This window comes from Excalfactoria chinensis, chromosome Z, assembly GCF_039878825.1.
Source record: "Excalfactoria chinensis isolate bCotChi1 chromosome Z, bCotChi1.hap2, whole genome shotgun sequence".
Taxonomy (NCBI): domain Eukaryota; kingdom Metazoa; phylum Chordata; class Aves; order Galliformes; family Phasianidae; genus Excalfactoria; species Excalfactoria chinensis.
This window is the reverse complement of record NC_092857.1, coordinates 7,205,606-7,226,162: the sequence shown is the minus strand read 5'-3', so window position 1 is coordinate 7,226,162 and position 20,557 is coordinate 7,205,606. Positions and strand designations below refer to the sequence as shown.

Sequence of the window (20,557 nt, the reverse complement as noted above, 5' to 3'; positions counted from 1 at the left end):
CCCCCTTTGAATCAAAGAATGGCTTGCTTTGGAAGGGGCCTCGGAGGTCACCTCGTTGCCACTCACTGCTGCGGGCGCGGTTGCCGACCGCAGAACTCAAGCTGTAGAGCAGGCTTCCCAGTGCTGCATCCAGCCTGACCTCGAACCCCTCCGGGAATGGGGGATCCAGAATCTTCCCTGGGCATGGCGTGGTGGTGCCTGACCTCCGTCCGTCTCCCCGTGGCGTCTGACCATGATCTCTTTCATTTGAAGCCGTGTTCTATCACTATCTACCCGTGTGCAAAGTTGATTTCCCTCCTGTGTATGACAGACAACCCTTTAAGTGCTGGCAGGCTGCTACGTGGTCTCCCTGGTGCTTGGTCTTGTCCAGATGGAAGAGGCAGAGCTCCCTCAGCTTGTCTTTGTAGGAGAAGTGCTCGAGCCCTCTGGTCGTCCTTGTGGCCCTGCTCTTGTTGCCCTCTCAGCAAAGTCTGCCCGTCTTTCCTGGGCTGGGGGCCCTGGACCTGGACGCATTACTCCAGACGGGGTGTTGCGAGGGCAGAGGAGAGTGGTGGTGGTGGGGGACAGTCACCTCCGTCACCCTGCTGGCCGCTCCTGTTGATGCAGGCCAGTATGCGGTCGGCCTTGCGGGCCGCAGGTGCTCGCTGCTAGCCCGTGTGAAGTTTTTCATCTACCAGAGCCCGTAATCACAGATCACAGAATCACAGAATCTCCTGGGTTGGAAGGGACCTCAAGGATCGTGTAGTTCCAACCGCCCTGCCTAGCAGGGCCACCAAACATACGCCTTTACTAGATCAGGTTGCCCAGAGCCCCGTCCAACCTGGTCTTGAACACCTCCAAGGATGGGGCATCCACAACCTCCCTGGGCAGCCTGTTCCAGGACCTAACCACTCTCCTAGTAAAGAACTTCCCCCTAACATCCAACCTAAATCTTCCCTCTTTTAACATAAAACCATTTCCCCTAGTCCTGCTATTATCAGCCCTTTCGAAGAGTTTGCTCCCCTCCTGGGAGTATGTTCCCTTCAGGTATTGAAAGGCTGCAATGAGGTAAGACCTTCTGGGCAGGGCTGCCCTCAAGGTGTTGATCTGTCATGCTGTGTAGGGATCTGGCGTTGTCCCTGCCCAAGCGCGACACCTTGCACTTGACTTTGTTGAACCTCATTGGGTATTCATGGGCCCAGGTGGGTTTGCATTTGCCGAGGTCCGTTTGGATGGGCTCCGTTCCTTCTGCCGTATCAGCTGCACGGCTCAGCTTGGGGCGTGAAGTCTGCAAACTTGCTGAGGGTGCAGTGGATTCCGTCACCTGTGTTGCCGATGAAGATGTTGAAGAGCAGTGGCCCCGGGACGGACCCTGCGGGACGCCGCTCGTGTCCGGCCTCCGCCTGGGCGTAGAGCCATTGACAGCAGCCCCCAGGCCGCGACCATGGAGCCCATTCCTCATCCAGCGAATAGCTCACCCTTTGAGCCCACGTCTGTCCAGTTTAGTGATACAGGTGCGGGGCAAGCCTTGCAGAAGTCGGCATAATAGACGACATGGGTTGCCTTCCCCTTGTGCAGCGATGCGGTCATTCCATCGTAGGAGGCCACCCGGTTAGTCAGGCACGATGTGCCCTTGGTGTAGCCGTGCGGGCTGTCTGGGGTCTCCTGCTCGTCCCTCTGTTCCTGGCAGATCTGCTCTGTGATCTTCCTAGGCGCAGAGGTGAGGCTCACTGGCCTGTGGTTCCTGATGTGTTTCTTCCTCCGTTTCTTAAAACGGGGAGGGATGTTTCCTTCTTTGCAGTCACCGGGGACTTTGCCTGACAGCTGTGACTTTTCTGACAGGGCGCAGAGCGGCTTTGCAGCCACGCGAGGAGCGGAAGAGCGCGCGAGTTGAACTCCCACCCTCCCCAAGACTGCTTCCGTTGATGTCGTGTGGTAGGGGGGTGTATATCCCTTTGGGCCAGTTTGAGTCAGCTGTCCTAGTTCTGCTCCCTCCCAGCTCCTCGGGCCTTTTGCTGGCAATGGCCTCGGCCCTGTGTAGCACCGCTTGGCAGCACAAGTAAGCGTCGGTGTGTTACCAGCACTGTTTTTCTCCTAGAACCAAAGCAGCGCATCGTGGCAGGCGCTCTGAAGGAAGGATTTTGTCCCAGCTGAAACTAAGACGTAGCGCTATCCAAATGCATGCTGTCCCAGGGTTGTCTACCCAGAGGTGAGGCAGAGTGGTTGCCAATAAGGTGCATCCCCTCCCTCTCCGCCCACGTCTTGGTGGAGTAAGATGACTGTAGCTTCCCGTCTCTTAGCTCTCTTGTCTCCTTCCTTGTCTCTGCCTTTCTCTTCTCTGCTTCCCCAAGGTAGCTCTGCCTCCCCTTAGAAGCTGAAGCTTGTGGGTTTCTCTCTGCGGGGTGACGTGTGACAGGATTTGCGTGGAGAGTCGACTCCTGCGGTCATACGCCGCCTTTGTGTTCTCCATCGTGGTTCTCAAGACTCGAGTCAAGTGTGGGGCTGATTTCACACGACTGAGGCACAAGCCGTCACCGCGGTACCGCAGTGACCGTCGAGCTTCTGTGCTGAAAGGGGTGATCAGCTTATTCCTTCAAGCTTGTTAGCCATAACCGGACGGTCGTGTTGCCGCGGGTGTCCCTCCTTTGGCAGCTTTTTGTGCTGAACTGGTGGATGTCTGCCCACCGTCAGGGTTGACACGGGACATAAGCGGGTACGTGAGTTTTCAAAGGTGCGTGTGAGAATGGTGGGGCGGGTTGCCCCCGAAAGGGGCTTGTGAGATTGAGCGAAAGGAGGCAGTTGCAGGCAGTTTTGCAAAGGAGAACTTTATTTTGTTGGAATAAATAAAAAGAATAAATAGGTGAATAAATAGTTGAATAAATAGATAAATAGGAAGAGGGTTGGAGGTGCGTTTGGGGCTAAGTGCGCGTGTTGCTAGTGAGGTTGTTGATGTGCAGGAACCAGTCATGAGCTTGCAGGAGGACGAGGTCCCAGGCGCAGGCGCTGTAGTCGTTGTCTCTGAGGAAGGTTTGGAGGCAGCTGAAGTGTTTCTTGATGGTGAGGTTAAGGTTGCGAGGCCATCGTGTCCGGGAGCGTGTGTTGCTGATGGCCAGGCACTGCTGGAGGCGCTGGGTGTAGCGCAGGATCTGGCTGAGGAGGCTTTGGCGTTGGCTGTCGATCCAGTGGGCTGGAGTGCTGGGGCCGCTGAGGATTTTGAAGAGGTCCAGGAGGATGTCGTGGGTGGTTTTGTCAGTTTGCCAGGTGTTGCTGGTGTCCGGGATGGTGTCGTTGAAGGAGCACGGCAGTGCACTGTGCTGTTGGCATAGCTGGGGTGGGCTGGGATTCATGTCCCGGAGGAGCTGGAGGCTGTCGAGAGAGAAGGTGGCGTCCTGGGGGCGAAGGTGGCTGCAGGCAGAGGCGGTGGTGGCGAGAGCTTTCAGAAGGAGCGTGAGGAGCAGGATGCCGTACCCTCGTGGGTGCTGTGAGCTTGCAGGCACAGCCATGGTGGGACTGGCGTTGTGCTGTGCAGGAGGCTGGTGGGGCTCGGTGGTGGTGCGGGTGGTGGCAGAGGTCTCTGTGCTGCTGTGGTGCCGGCTTTATGTGGCGTGGCATCTTTCCTTTCCTCGCTTTCCTGTTGCCGAAAGGTTTTGCCCGTGGCTTTCACTTTTGGCTATTGGTTTTTGTGGTCTGCGAGCAAGTGGCTTGGCTGCATGTGGGGCAGTTGGTGGAGATGCTTGTCCGGTGGTGTGTTGTGGGGTGGCTGGCAGCAAGGGTTGGAAGGGGGATGTGAAAGTGATGGGGGCGGAATGTCCTGGGCCAGCTGTTGTGCAGATACTTTTTTTTTTTTTTTTTTCATCCTTTCCCTTAGGCGCGCAGCGAGAGCTGTGGTGTATCCTTCAGTGAAATCCCTCTTCCTGTTCAACTCTACTTTTCTTACGTAATGCCGTAATGGGCCTTGGTCTTTCGACTTGAATGAGAAGTGTGTTGCCCGTGGTTTGCTTTCCGTGCATCGTTTCTGTTTGTTTTTCACAAAGCACTGACAAGCGGTGCGCGATGGAAGAACCTTGGGTAGTTTCCGGCGGCGTGAGGAACTTTGGGCTGGCTGCTGTTGCAGTCGGTGGAGGCAGCGCCGCCCGTGTCGGAAGCAGTTGAGAATATGTAGGAAAGGCTTGTGGTTGAGTAAGAAAGAGAAAGGGAAAGTATCCTCCCGAGCAGAGCCTGTGGCTGTGGTGCTCGTCAGGCATTGCGTCGCCTTCCTCCACGGTCTTTTCCTTTCTTCCCGTGGCGTCTGGTGAGAAGGAGGAAACGCAGCAGCAGGAGGGTAGTTGTAAACCATGGATCTTGCATTGCAAAGGCCGAAGGTTTGTAGCTGTCCAGGAGGAGTGCGCAAACGTGATGGAGCTGAGCCCTGCGCTGTAGCTATTAAGCACCTTTTGAGGATGAGGAGACTCGAGGAGATGGCAGAATGAGAGGGTGGTTTGGGTTGGGGGTCCCTCAACTACCGTGCACTTCCAACGCCCTCTTTCCGTGGGCCGGGCTGCCTTCCACTGGAGTGGGTTGCCCAGAACCCCATCCGGCGTGCTGTGAGAGGCTTCCAGTGTCGGGGCGTTCTCGGTTTCTCTGGGTGACCTTATCCTGCGCTCCTGCGCCCCTTGGAGGACAAAGTCTCTTGCTAACATCTAATGCGAGCCTCCCGCCTTTTAGTTGAAAGGCATTGGCCCTTGTCCTGCCATGGCAGTCCGTGTTTACTTTTCCCACTCCGGGTGTCCCGTAGGCCCCCTTTGAATCAAAGAATGGCTTGCTTTGGAAGGGGCCTCGGAGGTCACCTCGTTGCCACTCACTGCTGCGGGCGCGGTTGCCGACCGCAGAACTCAAGCTGTAGAGCAGGCTTCCCAGTGCTGCATCCAGCCTGGCCTCGAACCCCTCCGGGAATGGGGGATCCAGAATCTTCCCTGGGCATGGCGTGGTGGTGCCTGACCTCCGTCCGTCTCCCCGTGGCGTCTGACCATGATCTCTTTCATTTGAAGCCGTGTTCTATCACTATCTACCCGTGTGCAAAGTTGATTTCCCTCCTGTGTATGACAGACAACCCTTTAAGTGCTGGCAGGCTGCTACGTGGTCTCCCTGGTGCTTGGTCTTGTCCAGACTGAAGAGGCAGAGCTCCCTCAGCTTGTCTTTGTAGGAGAAGTGCTCGAGCCCTCTGGTCGTCCTTGTGGCCCTGCTCTTGTTGCCCTCTCAGCAAAGTCTGCCCGTCTTTCCTGGGCTGGGGGCCCTGGACCTGGACGCATTACTCCAGACGGGGTGTTGCGAGGGCAGAGGAGAGTGGTGGTGGTGGGGGACAGTCACCTCCGTCACCCTGCTGGCCGCTCCTGTTGATGCAGGCCAGTATGCGGTCGGCCTTGCGGGCCGCAGGTGCTCGCTGCTAGCCCGTGTGAAGTTTTTCATCTACCAGAGCCCGTAATCACAGATCACAGAATCACAGAATCTCCTGGGTTGGAAGGGACCTCAAGGATCGTGTAGTTCCAACCGCCCTGCCTAGCAGGGCCACCAAACATACGCCTTTACTAGATCAGGTTGCCCAGAGCCCCGTCCAACCTGGTCTTGAACACCTCCAAGGATGGGGCATCCACAACCTCCCTGGGCAGCCTGTTCCAGGACCTAACCACTCTCCTAGTAAAGAACTTCCCCCTAACATCCAACCTAAATCTTCCCTCTTTTAACATAAAACCATTTCCCCTAGTCCTGCTATTATCAGCCCTTTCGAAGAGTTTGCTCCCCTCCTGGGAGTATGTTCCCTTCAGGTATTGAAAGGCTGCAATGAGGTAAGACCTTCTGGGCAGGGCTGCCCTCAAGGTGTTGATCTGTCATGCTGTGTAGGGATCTGGCGTTGTCCCTGCCCAAGCGCGACACCTTGCACTTGACTTTGTTGAACCTCATTGGGTATTCATGGGCCCAGGTGGGTTTGCATTTGCCGAGGTCCGTTTGGATGGGCTCCGTTCCTTCTGCCGTATCAGCTGCACGGCTCAGCTTGGGGCGTGAAGTCTGCAAACTTGCTGAGGGTGCAGTGGATTCCGTCACCTGTGTTGCCGATGAAGATGTTGAAGAGCAGTGGCCCCGGGACGGACCCTGCGGGACGCCGCTCGTGTCCGGCCTCCGCCTGGGCGTAGAGCCATTGACAGCAGCCCCCAGGCCGCGACCATGGAGCCCATTCCTCATCCAGCGAATAGCTCACCCTTTGAGCCCACGTCTGTCCAGTTTAGTGATACAGGTGCGGGGCAAGCCTTGCAGAAGTCGGCATAATAGACGACATGGGTTGCCTTCCCCTTGTGCAGCGATGCGGTCATTCCATCGTAGGAGGCCACCCGGTTAGTCAGGCACGATGTGCCCTTGGTGTAGCCGTGCGGGCTGTCTGGGGTCTCCTGCTCGTCCCTCTGTTCCTGGCAGATCTGCTCTGTGATCTTCCTAGGCGCAGAGGTGAGGCTCACTGGCCTGTGGTTCCTGATGTGTTTCTTCCTCCGTTTCTTAAAACGGGGAGGGATGTTTCCTTCTTTGCAGTCACCGGGGACTTTGCCTGACAGCTGTGACTTTTCTGACAGGGCGCAGAGCGGCTTTGCAGCCACGCGAGGAGCGGAAGAGCGCGCGAGTTGAACTCCCACCCTCCCCAAGACTGCTTCCGTTGATGTCGTGTGGTAGGGGGGTGTATATCCCTTTGGGCCAGTTTGAGTCAGCTGTCCTAGTTCTGCTCCCTCCCAGCTCCTCGGGCCTTTTGCTGGCAATGGCCTCGGCCCTGTGTAGCACCGCTTGGCAGCACAAGTAAGCGTCGGTGTGTTACCAGCACTGTTTTTCTCCTAGAACCAAAGCAGCGCATCGTGGCAGGCGCTCTGAAGGAAGGATTTTGTCCCAGCTGAAACTAAGACGTAGCGCTATCCAAATGCATGCTGTCCCAGGGTTGTCTACCCAGAGGTGAGGCAGAGTGGTTGCCAATAAGGTGCATCCCCTCCCTCTCCGCCCACGTCTTGGTGGAGTAAGATGACTGTAGCTTCCCGTCTCTTAGCTCTCTTGTCTCCTTCCTTGTCTCTGCCTTTCTCTTCTCTGCTTCCCCAAGGTAGCTCTGCCTCCCCTTAGAAGCTGAAGCTTGTGGGTTTCTCTCTGCGGGGTGACGTGTGACAGGATTTGCGTGGAGAGTCGACTCCTGCGGTCATACGCCGCCTTTGTGTTCTCCATCGTGGTTCTCAAGACTCGAGTCAAGTGTGGGGCTGATTTCACACGACTGAGGCACAAGCCGTCACCGCGGTACCGCAGTGACCGTCGAGCTTCTGTGCTGAAAGGGGTGATCAGCTTATTCCTTCAAGCTTGTTAGCCATAACCGGACGGTCGTGTTGCCGCGGGTGTCCCTCCTTTGGCAGCTTTTTGTGCTGAACTGGTGGATGTCTGCCCACCGTCAGGGTTGACACGGGACATAAGCGGGTACGTGAGTTTTCAAAGGTGCGTGTGAGAATGGTGGGGCGGGTTGCCCCCGAAAGGGGCTTGTGAGATTGAGCGAAAGGAGGCAGTTGCAGGCAGTTTTGCAAAGGAGAACTTTATTTTGTTGGAATAAATAAAAAGAATAAATAGGTGAATAAATAGTTGAATAAATAGATAAATAGGAAGAGGGTTGGAGGTGCGTTTGGGGCTAAGTGCGCGTGTTGCTAGTGAGGTTGTTGATGTGCAGGAACCAGTCACGAGCTTGCAGGAGGACGAGGTCCCAGGCGCAGGCGCTGTAGTCGTTGTCTCTGAGGAAGGTTTGGAGGCAGCTGAAGTGTTTCTTGATGGTGAGGTTAAGGTTGCGAGGCCATCGTGTCCGGGAGCGTGTGTTGCTGATGGCCAGGCACTGCTGGAGGCGCTGGGTGTAGCGCAGGATCTGGCTGAGGAGGCTTTGGCGTTGGCTGTCGATCCAGTGGGCTGGAGTGCTGGGGCCGCTGAGGATTTTGAAGAGGTCCAGGAGGATGTCGTGGGTGGTTTTGTCAGTTTGCCAGGTGTTGCTGGTGTCCGGGATGGTGTCGTTGAAGGAGCACGGCAGTGCACTGTGCTGTTGGCATAGCTGGGGTGGGCTGGGATTCATGTCCCGGAGGAGCTGGAGGCTGTCGAGAGAGAAGGTGGCGTCCTGGGGGCGAAGGTGGCTGCAGGCAGAGGCGGTGGTGGCGAGAGCTTTCAGAAGGAGCGTGAGGAGCAGGATGCCGTACCCTCGTGGGTGCTGTGAGCTTGCAGGCACAGCCATGGTGGGACTGGCGTTGTGCTGTGCAGGAGGCTGGTGGGGCTCGGTGGTGGTGCGGGTGGTGGCAGAGGTCTCTGTGCTGCTGTGGTGCCGGCTTTATGTGGCGTGGCATCTTTCCTTTCCTCGCTTTCCTGTTGCCGAAAGGTTTTGCCCGTGGCTTTCACTTTTGGCTATTGGTTTTTGTGGTCTGCGAGCAAGTGGCTTGGCTGCATGTGGGGCAGTTGGTGGAGATGCTTGTCCGGTGGTGTGTTGTGGGGTGGCTGGCAGCAAGGGTTGGAAGGGGGATGTGAAAGTGATGGGGGCGGAATGTCCTGGGCCAGCTGTTGTGCAGATACCTTTTTTTTTTTTTTTTTCATCCTTTCCCTTAGGCGCGCAGCGAGAGCTGTGGTGTATCCTTCAGTGAAATCCCTCTTCCTGTTCAACTCTACTTTTCTTACGTAATGCCGTAATGGGCCTTGGTCTTTCGACTTGAATGAGAAGTGTGTTGCCCGTGGTTTGCTTTCCGTGCATCGTTTCTGTTTGTTTTTCACAAAGCACTGACAAGCGGTGCGCGATGGAAGAACCTTGGGTAGTTTCCGGCGGCGTGAGGAACTTTGGGCTGGCTGCTGTTGCAGTCGGTGGAGGCAGCGCCGCCCGTGTCGGAAGCAGTTGAGAATATGTAGGAAAGGCTTGTGGTTGAGTAAGAAAGAGAAAGGGAAAGTATCCTCCCGAGCAGAGCCTGTGGCTGTGGTGCTCGTCAGGCATTGCGTCGCCTTCCTCCACGGTCTTTTCCTTTCTTCCCGTGGCGTCTGGTGAGAAGGAGGAAACGCAGCAGCAGGAGGGTAGTTGTAAACCATGGATCTTGCATTGCAAAGGCCGAAGGTTTGTAGCTGTCCAGGAGGAGTGCGCAAACGTGATGGAGCTGAGCCCTGCGCTGTAGCTATTAAGCACCTTTTGAGGATGAGGAGACTCGAGGAGATGGCAGAATGAGAGGGTGGTTTGGGTTGGGGGTCCCTCAACTACCGTGCACTTCCAACGCCCTCTTTCCGTGGGCCGGGCTGCCTTCCACTAGAGTGGGTTGCCCAGAACCCCATCCGGCGTGCTGTGAGAGGCTTCCAGTGTCGGGGCGTTCTCGGTTTCTCTGGGTGACCTTATCCTGCGCTCCTGCGCCCCTTGGAGGACAAAGTCTCTTGCTAACATCTAATGCGAGCCTCCCGCCTTTTAGTTGAAAGGCATTGGCCCTTGTCCTGCCATGGCAGTCCGTGTTTACTTTTCCCACTCCGGGTGTCCCGTAGGCCCCCTTTGAATCAAAGAATGGCTTGCTTTGGAAGGGGCCTCGGAGGTCACCTCGTTGCCACTCACTGCTGCGGGCGCGGTTGCCGACCGCAGAACTCAAGCTGTAGAGCAGGCTTCCCAGTGCTGCATCCAGCCTGGCCTCGAACCCCTCTGGGAATGGGGGATCCAGAATCTTCCCTGGGCATGGCGTGGTGGTGCCTGACCTCCGTCCGTCTCCCCGTGGCGTCTGACCATGATCTCTTTCATTTGAAGCCGTGTTCTATCACTATCTACCCGTGTGCAAAGTTGATTTCCCTCCTGTGTATGACAGACAACCCTTTAAGTGCTGGCAGGCTGCTACGTGGTCTCCCTGGTGCTTGGTCTTGTCCAGACTGAAGAGGCAGAGCTCCCTCAGCTTGTCTTTGTAGGAGAAGTGCTCGAGCCCTCTGGTCGTCCTTGTGGCCCTGCTCTTGTTGCCCTCTCAGCAAAGTCTGCCCGTCTTTCCTGGGCTGGGGGCCCTGGACCTGGACGCATTACTCCAGACGGGGTGTTGCGAGGGCAGAGGAGAGTGGTGGTGGTGGGGGACAGTCACCTCCGTCACCCTGCTGGCCGCTCCTGTTGATGCAGGCCAGTATGCGGTCGGCCTTGCGGGCCGCAGGTGCTCGCTGCTAGCCCGTGTGAAGTTTTTCATCTACCAGAGCCCGTAATCACAGATCACAGAATCACAGAATCTCCTGGGTTGGAAGGGACCTCAAGGATCGTGTAGTTCCAACCGCCCTGCCTAGCAGGGCCACCAAACATACGCCTTTACTAGATCAGGTTGCCCAGAGCCCCGTCCAACCTGGTCTTGAACACCTCCAAGGATGGGGCATCCACAACCTCCCTGGGCAGCCTGTTCCAGGACCTAACCACTCTCCTAGTAAAGAACTTCCCCCTAACATCCAACCTAAATCTTCCCTCTTTTAACATAAAACCATTTCCCCTAGTCCTGCTATTATCAGCCCTTTCGAAGAGTTTGCTCCCCTCCTGGGAGTATGTTCCCTTCAGGTATTGAAAGGCTGCAATGAGGTAAGACCTTCTGGGCAGGGCTGCCCTCAAGGTGTTGATCTGTCATGCTGTGTAGGGATCTGGCGTTGTCCCTGCCCAAGCGCGACACCTTGCACTTGACTTTGTTGAACCTCATTGGGTATTCATGGGCCCAGGTGGGTTTGCATTTGCCGAGGTCCGTTTGGATGGGCTCCGTTCCTTCTGCCGTATCAGCTGCACGGCTCAGCTTGGGGCGTGAAATCTGCAAACTTGCTGAGGGTGCAGTGGATTCCGTCACCTGTGTTGCCGATGAAGATGTTGAAGAGCAGTGGCCCCGGGACGGATCCTGCGGGACGCCGCTCGTGTCCGGCCTCCGCCTGGGCGTAGAGCCATTGACAGCAGCCCCCAGGCCGCGACCATGGAGCCCATTCCTCATCCAGCGAATAGCTCACCCTTTGAGCCCACGTCTGTCCAGTTTAGTGATACAGGTGCGGGGCAAGCCTTGCAGAAGTCGGCATAATAGACGACATGGGTTGCCTTCCCCTTGTGCAGCGATGCGGTCATTCCATCGTAGGAGGCCACCCGGTTAGTCAGGCACGATGTGCCCTTGGTGTAGCCGTGCGGGCTGTCTGGGGTCTCCTGCTCGTCCCTCTGTTCCTGGCAGATCTGCTCTGTGATCTTCCTAGGCGCAGAGGTGAGGCTCACTGGCCTGTGGTTCCTGATGTGTTTCTTCCTCCGTTTCTTAAAACGGGGAGGGATGTTTCCTTCTTTGCAGTCACCGGGGACTTTGCCTGACAGCTGTGACTTTTCTGACAGGGCGCAGAGCGGCTTTGCAGCCACGCGAGGAGCGGAAGAGCGCGCGAGTTGAACTCCCACCCTCCCCAAGACTGCTTCCGTTGATGTCGTGTGGTAGGGGGGTGTATATCCCTTTGGGCCAGTTTGAGTCAGCTGTCCTAGTTCTGCTCCCTCCCAGCTCCTCGGGCCTTTTGCTGGCAATGGCCTCGGCCCTGTGTAGCACCGCTTGGCAGCACAAGTAAGCGTCGGTGTGTTACCAGCACTGTTTTTCTCCTAGAACCAAAGCAGCGCATCGTGGCAGGCGCTCTGAAGGAAGGATTTTGTCCCAGCTGAAACTAAGACGTAGCGCTATCCAAATGCATGCTGTCCCAGGGTTGTCTACCCAGAGGTGAGGCAGAGTGGTTGCCAATAAGGTGCATCCCCTCCCTCTCCGCCCACGTCTTGGTGGAGTAAGATGACTGTAGCTTCCCGTCTCTTAGCTCTCTTGTCTCCTTCCTTGTCTCTGCCTTTCTCTTCTCTGCTTCCCCAAGGTAGCTCTGCCTCCCCTTAGAAGCTGAAGCTTGTGGGTTTCTCTCTGCGGGGTGACGTGTGACAGGATTTGCGTGGAGAGTCGACTCCTGCGGTCATACGCCGCCTTTGTGTTCTCCATCGTGGTTCTCAAGACTCGAGTCAAGTGTGGGGCTGATTTCACACGACTGAGGCACAAGCCGTCACCGCGGTACCGCAGTGACCGTCGAGCTTCTGTGCTGAAAGGGGTGATCAGCTTATTCCTTCAAGCTTGTTAGCCATAACCGGACGGTCGTGTTGCCGCGGGTGTCCCTCCTTTGGCAGCTTTTTGTGCTGAACTGGTGGATGTCTGCCCACCGTCAGGGTTGACACGGGACATAAGCGGGTACGTGAGTTTTCAAAGGTGCGTGTGAGAATGGTGGGGCGGGTTGCCCCCGAAAGGGGCTTGTGAGATTGAGCGAAAGGAGGCAGTTGCAGGCAGTTTTGCAAAGGAGAACTTTATTTTGTTGGAATAAATAAAAAGAATAAATAGGTGAATAAATAGTTGAATAAATAGATAAATAGGAAGAGGGTTGGAGGTGCGTTTGGGGCTAAGTGCGCGTGTTGCTAGTGAGGTTGTTGATGTGCAGGAACCAGTCATGAGCTTGCAGGAGGACGAGGTCCCAGGCGCAGGCGCTGTAGTCGTTGTCTCTGAGGAAGGTTTGGAGGCAGCTGAAGTGTTTCTTGATGGTGAGGTTAAGGTTGCGAGGCCATCGTGTCCGGGAGCGTGTGTTGCTGATGGCCAGGCACTGCTGGAGGCGCTGGGTGTAGCGCAGGATCTGGCTGAGGAGGCTTTGGCGTTGGCTGTCGATCCAGTGGGCTGGAGTGCTGGGGCCGCTGAGGATTTTGAAGAGGTCCAGGAGGATGTCGTGGGTGGTTTTGTCAGTTTGCCAGGTGTTGCTGGTGTCCGGGATGGTGTCGTTGAAGGAGCACGGCAGTGCACTGTGCTGTTGGCATAGCTGGGGTGGGCTGGGATTCATGTCCCGGAGGAGCTGGAGGCTGTCGAGAGAGAAGGTGGCGTCCTGGGGGCGAAGGTGGCTGCAGGCAGAGGCGGTGGTGGCGAGAGCTTTCAGAAGGAGCGTGAGGAGCAGGATGCCGTACCCTCGTGGGTGCTGTGAGCTTGCAGGCACAGCCATGGTGGGACTGGCGTTGTGCTGTGCAGGAGGCTGGTGGGGCTCGGTGGTGGTGCGGGTGGTGGCAGAGGTCTCTGTGCTGCTGTGGTGCCGGCTTTATGTGGCGTGGCATCTTTCCTTTCCTCGCTTTCCTGTTGCCGAAAGGTTTTGCCCGTGGCTTTCACTTTTGGCTATTGGTTTTTGTGGTCTGCGAGCAAGTGGCTTGGCTGCATGTGGGGCAGTTGGTGGAGATGCTTGTCCGGTGGTGTGTTGTGGGGTGGCTGGCAGCAAGGGTTGGAAGGGGGATGTGAAAGTGATGGGGGCGGAATGTCCTGGGCCAGCTGTTGTGCAGATACTTTTTTTTTTTTTTTTTTCATCCTTTCCCTTAGGCGCGCAGCGAGAGCTGTGGTGTATCCTTCAGTGAAATCCCTCTTCCTGTTCAACTCTACTTTTCTTACGTAATGCCGTAATGGGCCTTGGTCTTTCGACTTGAATGAGAAGTGTGTTGCCCGTGGTTTGCTTTCCGTGCATCGTTTCTGTTTGTTTTTCACAAAGCACTGACAAGCGGTGCGCGATGGAAGAACCTTGGGTAGTTTCCGGCGGCGTGAGGAACTTTGGGCTGGCTGCTGTTGCAGTCGGTGGAGGCAGCGCCGCCCGTGTCGGAAGCAGTTGAGAATATGTAGGAAAGGCTTGTGGTTGAGTAAGAAAGAGAAAGGGAAAGTATCCTCCCGAGCAGAGCCTGTGGCTGTGGTGCTCGTCAGGCATTGCGTCGCCTTCCTCCACGGTCTTTTCCTTTCTTCCCGTGGCGTCTGGTGAGAAGGAGGAAACGCAGCAGCAGGAGGGTAGTTGTAAACCATGGATCTTGCATTGCAAAGGCCGAAGGTTTGTAGCTGTCCAGGAGGAGTGCGCAAACGTGATGGAGCTGAGCCCTGCGCTGTAGCTATTAAGCACCTTTTGAGGATGAGGAGACTCGAGGAGATGGCAGAATGAGAGGGTGGTTTGGGTTGGGGGTCCCTCAACTACCGTGCACTTCCAACGCCCTCTTTCCGTGGGCCGGGCTGCCTTCCACTGGAGTGGGTTGCCCAGAACCCCATCCGGCGTGCTGTGAGAGGCTTCCAGTGTCGGGGCGTTCTCGGTTTCTCTGGGTGACCTTATCCTGCGCTCCTGCGCCCCTTGGAGGACAAAGTCTCTTGCTAACATCTAATGCGAGCCTCCCGCCTTTTAGTTGAAAGGCATTGGCCCTTGTCCTGCCATGGCAGTCCGTGTTTACTTTTCCCACTCCGGGTGTCCCGTAGGCCCCCTTTGAATCAAAGAATGGCTTGCTTTGGAAGGGGCCTCGGAGGTCACCTCGTTGCCACTCACTGCTGCGGGCGCGGTTGCCGACCGCAGAACTCAAGCTGTAGAGCAGGCTTCCCAGTGCTGCATCCAGCCTGGCCTCGAACCCCTCCGGGAATGGGGGATCCAGAATCTTCCCTGGGCATGGCGTGGTGGTGCCTGACCTCCGTCCGTCTCCCCGTGGCGTCTGACCATGATCTCTTTCATTTGAAGCCGTGTTCTATCACTATCTACCCGTGTGCAAAGTTGATTTCCCTCCTGTGTATGACAGACAACCCTTTAAGTGCTGGCAGGCTGCTACGTGGTCTCCCTGGTGCTTGGTCTTGTCCAGACTGAAGAGGCAGAGCTCCCTCAGCTTGTCTTTGTAGGAGAAGTGCTCGAGCCCTCTGGTCGTCCTTGTGGCCCTGCTCTTGTTGCCCTCTCAGCAAAGTCTGCCCGTCTTTCCTGGGCTGGGGGCCCTGGACCTGGACGCATTACTCCAGACGGGGTGTTGCGAGGGCAGAGGAGAGTGGTGGTGGTGGGGGACAGTCACCTCCGTCACCCTGCTGGCCGCTCCTGTTGATGCAGGCCAGTATGCGGTCGGCCTTGCGGGCCGCAGGTGCTCGCTGCTAGCCCGTGTGAAGTTTTTCATCTACCAGAGCCCGTAATCACAGATCACAGAATCACAGAATCTCCTGGGTTGGAAGGGACCTCAAGGATCGTGTAGTTCCAACCGCCCTGCCTAGCAGGGCCACCAAACATACGCCTTTACTAGATCAGGTTGCCCAGAGCCCCGTCCAACCTGGTCTTGAACACCTCCAAGGATGGGGCATCCACAACCTCCCTGGGCAGCCTGTTCCAGGACCTAACCACTCTCCTAGTAAAGAACTTCCCCCTAACATCCAACCTAAATCTTCCCTCTTTTAACATAAAACCATTTCCCCTAGTCCTGCTATTATCAGCCCTTTCGAAGAGTTTGCTCCCCTCCTGGGAGTATGTTCCCTTCAGGTATTGAAAGGCTGCAATGAGGTAAGACCTTCTGGGCAGGGCTGCCCTCAAGGTGTTGATCTGTCATGCTGTGTAGGGATCTGGCGTTGTCCCTGCCCAAGCGCGACACCTTGCACTTGACTTTGTTGAACCTCATTGGGTATTCATGGGCCCAGGTGGGTTTGCATTTGCCGAGGTCCGTTTGGATGGGCTCCGTTCCTTCTGCCGTATCAGCTGCACGGCTCAGCTTGGGGCGTGAAGTCTGCAAACTTGCTGAGGGTGCAGTGGATTCCGTCACCTGTGTTGCCGATGAAGATGTTGAAGAGCAGTGGCCCCGGGACGGACCCTGCGGGACGCCGCTCGTGTCCGGCCTCCGCCTGGGCGTAGAGCCATTGACAGCAGCCCCCAGGCCGCGACCATGGAGCCCATTCCTCATCCAGCGAATAGCTCACCCTTTGAGCCCACGTCTGTCCAGTTTAGTGATACAGGTGCGGGGCAAGCCTTGCAGAAGTCGGCATAATAGACGACATGGGTTGCCTTCCCCCTTGTGCAGCGATGCGGTCATTCCATCGTAGGAGGCCACCCGGTTAGTCAGGCACGATGTGCCCTTGGTGTAGCCGTGCGGGCTGTCTGGGGTCTCCTGCTCGTCCCTCTGTTCCTGGCAGATCTGCTCTGTGATCTTCCTAGGCGCAGAGGTGAGGCTCACTGGCCTGTGGTTCCTGATGTGTTTCTTCCTCCGTTTCTTAAAACGGGAGAGGGATGTTTCCTTCTTTGCAGTCACCGGGGACTTTGCCTGACAGCTGTGACTTTCTGACAGGGCGCAGAGCGGCTTTGCAGCCACGCGAGGAGCGGAAGAGCGCGCGAGTTGAACTCCCACCCTCCCCAAGACTGCTTCCGTTGATGTCGTGTGGTAGGGGGGTGTATATCCTTTGGGCCAGTTTGAGTCAGCTGTCCTAGTTCTGCTCCCTCCCAGCTCCTCGGCCTTTTGCTGGCAATGGCCTCGGCCCTGTGTAGCACCGCTTGGCAGCACAAGTAAGCGTCGGTGTGTTACCAGCACTGTTTTTCTCCTAGAACCAAAGCAGCGCATCGTGGCAGGCGCTCTGAAGGAAGGATTTTGTCCCAGCTGAAACTAAGACGTAGCGCTATCCAAATGCATGCTGTCCCAGGGTTGTCTACCCAGAGGTGAGGCAGAGTGGTTGCCAATAAGGTGCATCCCCTCCCTCTCCGCCCACGTCTTGGTGGAGTAAGATGACTGTAGCTTCCCGTCTCTTAGCTCTCTTGTCTCCTTCCTTGTCTCTGCCTTTCTCTTCTCTGCTTCCCCAAGGTAGCTCTGCCTCCCCTTAGAAGCTGAAGCTTGTGGGTTTCTCTCTGCGGGGTGACGTGTGACAGGATTTGCGTGGAGAGTCGACTCCTGCGGTCATACGCCGCCTTGTGTTCTCCATCGTGGTTCTCAAGACTCGAGTCAAGTGTGGGGCTGATTCACACGACTGAGGCACAAGCCGTCACCGCGGTACCGCAGTGACCGTCGAGCTTCTGTGCTGAAAGGGGTGATCAGCTTATTCCTTCAAGCTTGTTAGCCATAACCGGACGGTCGTGTTGCCGCGGGTGTCCCTCCTTTGGCAGCTTTTTGTGCTGAACTGGTGGATGTCTGCCCACCGTCAGGGTTGACACGGGACATAAGCGGGTACGTGAGTCTTCAAAGGTGCGTGTGAGAATGGTGGGCGGGTTGCCCCCGAAAGGGGCTTGTGAGATTGAGCGAAAGGAGGCAGTTACAGGCAGTTTTGCAAAGGAGAACTTTATTTTGTTGGAATAAATAAAAAGAATAAATAGGTGAATAAATAGTTGAATAAATAGATAAATAGGAAGAGGGTTGGAGGTGCGTTTGGGGCTAAGTGCGCGTGTTGCTAGTGAGGTTGTTGATGTGCAGGAACCAGTCACGAGCTTGCAGGAGGACGAGGTCCCAGGCGCAGGCGCTGTAGTCGTTGTCTCTGAGGAAGGTTTGGAGGCAGCTGAAGTGTTTCTTGATGGTGAGGTTAAGGTTGCGAGGCCATCGTGTCCGGGAGCGTGTGTTGCTGATGGCCAGGCACTGCTGGAGGCGCTGGGTGTAGCGCAGGATCTGGCTGAGGAGGCTTTGGCGTTGGCTGTCGATCCAGTGGGCTGGAGTGCTGGGGCCGCTGAGGATTTTGAAGAGGTCCAGGAGGATGTCGTGGGTGGTTTTGTCAGTTTGCCAGGTGTTGCTGGTGTCCGGGATGGTGTCGTTGAAGGAGCACGGCAGTGCACTGTGCTGTTGGCATAGCTGGGGTGGGCTGGGATTCATGTCCCGGAGGAGCTGGAGGCTGTCGAGAGAGAAGGTGGCGTCCTGGGGGCGAAGGTGGCTGCAGGCAGAGGCGGTGGTGGCGAGAGCTTTCAGAAGGAGCGTGAGGAGCAGGATGCCGTACCCTCGTGGGTGCTGTGAGCTTGCAGGCACAGCCATGGTGGGACTGGCGTTGTGCTGTGCAGGAGGCTGGTGGGGCTCGGTGGTGGTGCGGGTGGTGGCAGAGGTCTCTGTGCTGCTGTGGTGCCGGCTTTATGTGGCGTGGCATCTTTCCTTTCCTCGCTTTCCTGTTGCCGAAAGGTTTTGCCCGTGGCTTTCACTTTTGGCTATTGGTTTTTGTGGTCTGCGAGCAAGTGGCTTGGCTGCATGTGGGGCAGTTGGTGGAGATGCTTGTCCGGTGGTGTGTTGTGGGGTGGCTGGCAGCAAGGGTTGGAAGGGGGATGTGAAAGTGATGGGGGCGGAATGTCCTGGGCCAGCTGTTGTGCAGATACCTTTTTTTTTTTTTTTTTCATCCTTTCCCTTAGGCGCGCAGCGAGAGCTGTGGTGTATCCTTCAGTGAAATCCCTCTTCCTGTTCAACTCTACTTTTCTTACGTAATGCCGTAATGGGCCTTGGTCTTTCGACTTGAATGAGAAGTGTGTTGCCCGTGGTTTGCTTTCCGTGCATCGTTTCTGTTTGTTTTTCACAAAGCACTGACAAGCGGTGCGCGATGGAAGAACCTTGGGTAGTTTCCGGCGGCGTGAGGAACTTTGGGCTGGCTGCTGTTGCAGTCGGTGGAGGCAGCGCCGCCCGTGTCGGAAGCAGTTGAGAATATGTAGGAAAGGCTTGTGGTTGAGTAAGAAAGAGAAAGGGAAAGTATCCTCCCGAGCAGAGCCTGTGGCTGTGGTGCTCGTCAGGCATTGCGTCGCCTTCCTCCACGGTCTTTTCCTTTCTTCCCGTGGCGTCTGGTGAGAAGGAGGAAACGCAGCAGCAGGAGGGTAGTTGTAAACCATGGATCTTGCATTGCAAAGGCCGAAGGTTTGTAGCTGTCCAGGAGGAGTGCGCAAACGTGATGGAGCTGAGCCCTGCGCTGTAGCTATTAAGCACCTTTTGAGGATGAGGAGACTCGAGGAGATGGCAGAATGAGAGGGTGGTTTGGGTTGGGGGTCCCTCAACTACCGTGCACTTCCAACGCCCTCTTTCCGTGGGCCGGGCTGCCTTCCACTGGAGTGGGTTGCCCAGAACCCCATCCGGCGTGCTGTGAGAGGCTTCCAGTGTCGGGGCGTTCTCGGTTTCTCTGGGTGACCTTATCCTGCGCTCCTGCGCCCCTTGGAGGACAAAGTCTCTTGCTAACATCTAATGCGAGCCTCCCGCCTTTTAGTTGAAAGGCATTGGCCCTTGTCCTGCCATGGCAGTCCGTGTTTACTTTTCCCACTCCGGGTGTCCCGTAGGCCCCCTTTGAATCAAAGAATGGCTTGCTTTGGAAGGGGCCTCGGAGGTCACCTCGTTGCCACTCACTGCTGCGGGCGCGGTTGCCGACCGCAGAACTCAAGCTGTAGAGCAGGCTTCCCAGTGCTGCATCCAGCCTGGCCTCGAACCCCTCCGGGAATGGGGGATCCAGAATCTTCCCTGGGCATGGCGTGGTGGTGCCTGACCTCCGTCCGTCTCCCCGTGGCGTCTGACCATGATCTCTTTCATTTGAAGCCGTGTTCTATCACTATCTACCCGTGTGCAAAGTTGATTTCCCTCCTGTGTATGACAGACAACCCTTTAAGTGCTGGCAGGCTGCTACGTGGTCTCCCTGGTGCTTGGTCTTGTCCAGACTGAAGAGGCAGAGCTCCCTCAGCTTGTCTTTGTAGGAGAAGTGCTCGAGCCCTCTGGTCGTCCTTGTGGCCCTGCTCTTGTTGCCCTCTCAGCAAAGTCTGCCCGTCTTTCCTGGGCTGGGGGCCCTGGACCTGGACGCATTACTCCAGACGGGGTGTTGCGAGGGCAGAGGAGAGTGGTGGTGGTGGGGGACAGTCACCTCCGTCACCCTGCTGGCCGCTCCTGTTGATGCAGGCCAGTATGCGGTCGGCCTTGCGGGCCGCAGGTGCTCGCTGCTAGCCCGTGTGAAGTTTTTCATCTACCAGAGCCCGTAATCACAGATCACAGAATCACAGAATCTCCTGGGTTGGAAGGGACCTCAAGGATCGTGTAGTTCCAACCGCCCTGCCTAGCAGGGCCACCAAACATACGCCTTTACTAGATCAGGTTGCCCAGAGCCCCGTCCAACCTGGTCTTGAACACCTCCAAGGATGGGGCATCCACAACCTCCCTGGGCAGCCTGTTCCAGGACCTAACCACTCTCCTAGTAAAGAACTTCCCCCTAACATCCAACCTAAATCTTCCCTCTTTTAACATAAAACCATTTCCCCTAGTCCTGCTATTATCAGCCCTTTCGAAGAGTTTGCTCCCCTCCTGGGAGTATGTTCCCTTCAGGTATTGAAAGGCTGCAATGAGGTAAGACCTTCTGGGCAGGGCTGCCCTCAAGGTGTTGATCTGTCATGCTGTGTAGGGATCTGGCGTTGTCCCTGCCCAAGCGCGACACCTTGCACTTGACTTTGTTGAACCTCATTGGGTATTCATGGGCCCAGGTGGGTTTGCATTTGCCGAGGTCCGTTTGGATGGGCTCCGTTCCTTCTGCCGTATCAGCTGCACGGCTCAGCTTGGGGCGTGAAATCTGCAAACTTGCTGAGGGTGCAGTGGATTCCGTCACCTGTGTTGCCGATGAAGATGTTGAAGAGCAGTGGCCCCGGGACGGACCCTGCGGGACGCCGCTCGTGTCCGGCCTCCGCCTGGGCGTAGAGCCATTGACAGCAGCCCCCAGGCCGCGACCATGGAGCCCATTCCTCATCCAGCGAATAGCTCACCCTTTGAGCCCACGTCTGTCCAGTTTAGTGATACAGGTGCGGGGCAAGCCTTGCAGAAGTCGGCATAATAGACGACATGGGTTGCCTT

At 56.5% G+C, this 20,557-nt stretch overlaps 5 protein-coding genes across 12 annotated transcripts in view; 1 reads left to right on the top strand and 4 right to left on the bottom strand.

Annotated features, from left to right (window-relative positions):
* The window catches only part of UBAP2 (ubiquitin associated protein 2), a 160,851-nt gene that overhangs the window by 120,810 nt on the left and 19,484 nt on the right, over window positions 1–20,557 (top strand). The window lies entirely within an intron of this gene.
* LOC140264322 (interferon type A1/A2-like) lies at window positions 2,898–3,482 on the bottom strand. The gene has a single exon (XM_072359994.1). The coding sequence runs from the start codon at window positions 3,480–3,482 to the stop codon at window positions 2,898–2,900; it is 585 nt and encodes a 194-aa protein (XP_072216095.1).
* LOC140264319 (interferon type A1/A2-like) lies at window positions 7,652–8,236 on the bottom strand. The gene has a single exon (XM_072359991.1). The coding sequence runs from the start codon at window positions 8,234–8,236 to the stop codon at window positions 7,652–7,654; it is 585 nt and encodes a 194-aa protein (XP_072216092.1).
* LOC140264335 (interferon type A1/A2-like) lies at window positions 12,406–12,990 on the bottom strand. Its single transcript, XM_072360040.1, has one exon. The coding sequence runs from the start codon at window positions 12,988–12,990 to the stop codon at window positions 12,406–12,408; it is 585 nt and encodes a 194-aa protein (XP_072216141.1).
* On the bottom strand, window positions 17,156–17,740 carry LOC140264327 (interferon type A1/A2-like). Its single transcript, XM_072360027.1, has one exon. It carries the CDS (start codon window positions 17,738–17,740, stop codon window positions 17,156–17,158), a length of 585 nt encoding a protein of 194 aa, XP_072216128.1.

What these genes read in the sequence shown, in the direction of transcription:
- LOC140264327 (XM_072360027.1), bottom strand. Translation starts at nt 17,740, where the DNA reads ATGGCTGTGCCTGCAAGCTCACAGCACCCACGAGGGTACGGCATCCTG.
- LOC140264322 (XM_072359994.1), bottom strand. Translation starts at nt 3,482, where the DNA reads ATGGCTGTGCCTGCAAGCTCACAGCACCCACGAGGGTACGGCATCCTG.
- LOC140264335 (XM_072360040.1), bottom strand. Translation starts at nt 12,990, where the DNA reads ATGGCTGTGCCTGCAAGCTCACAGCACCCACGAGGGTACGGCATCCTG.
- LOC140264319 (XM_072359991.1), bottom strand. Translation starts at nt 8,236, where the DNA reads ATGGCTGTGCCTGCAAGCTCACAGCACCCACGAGGGTACGGCATCCTG.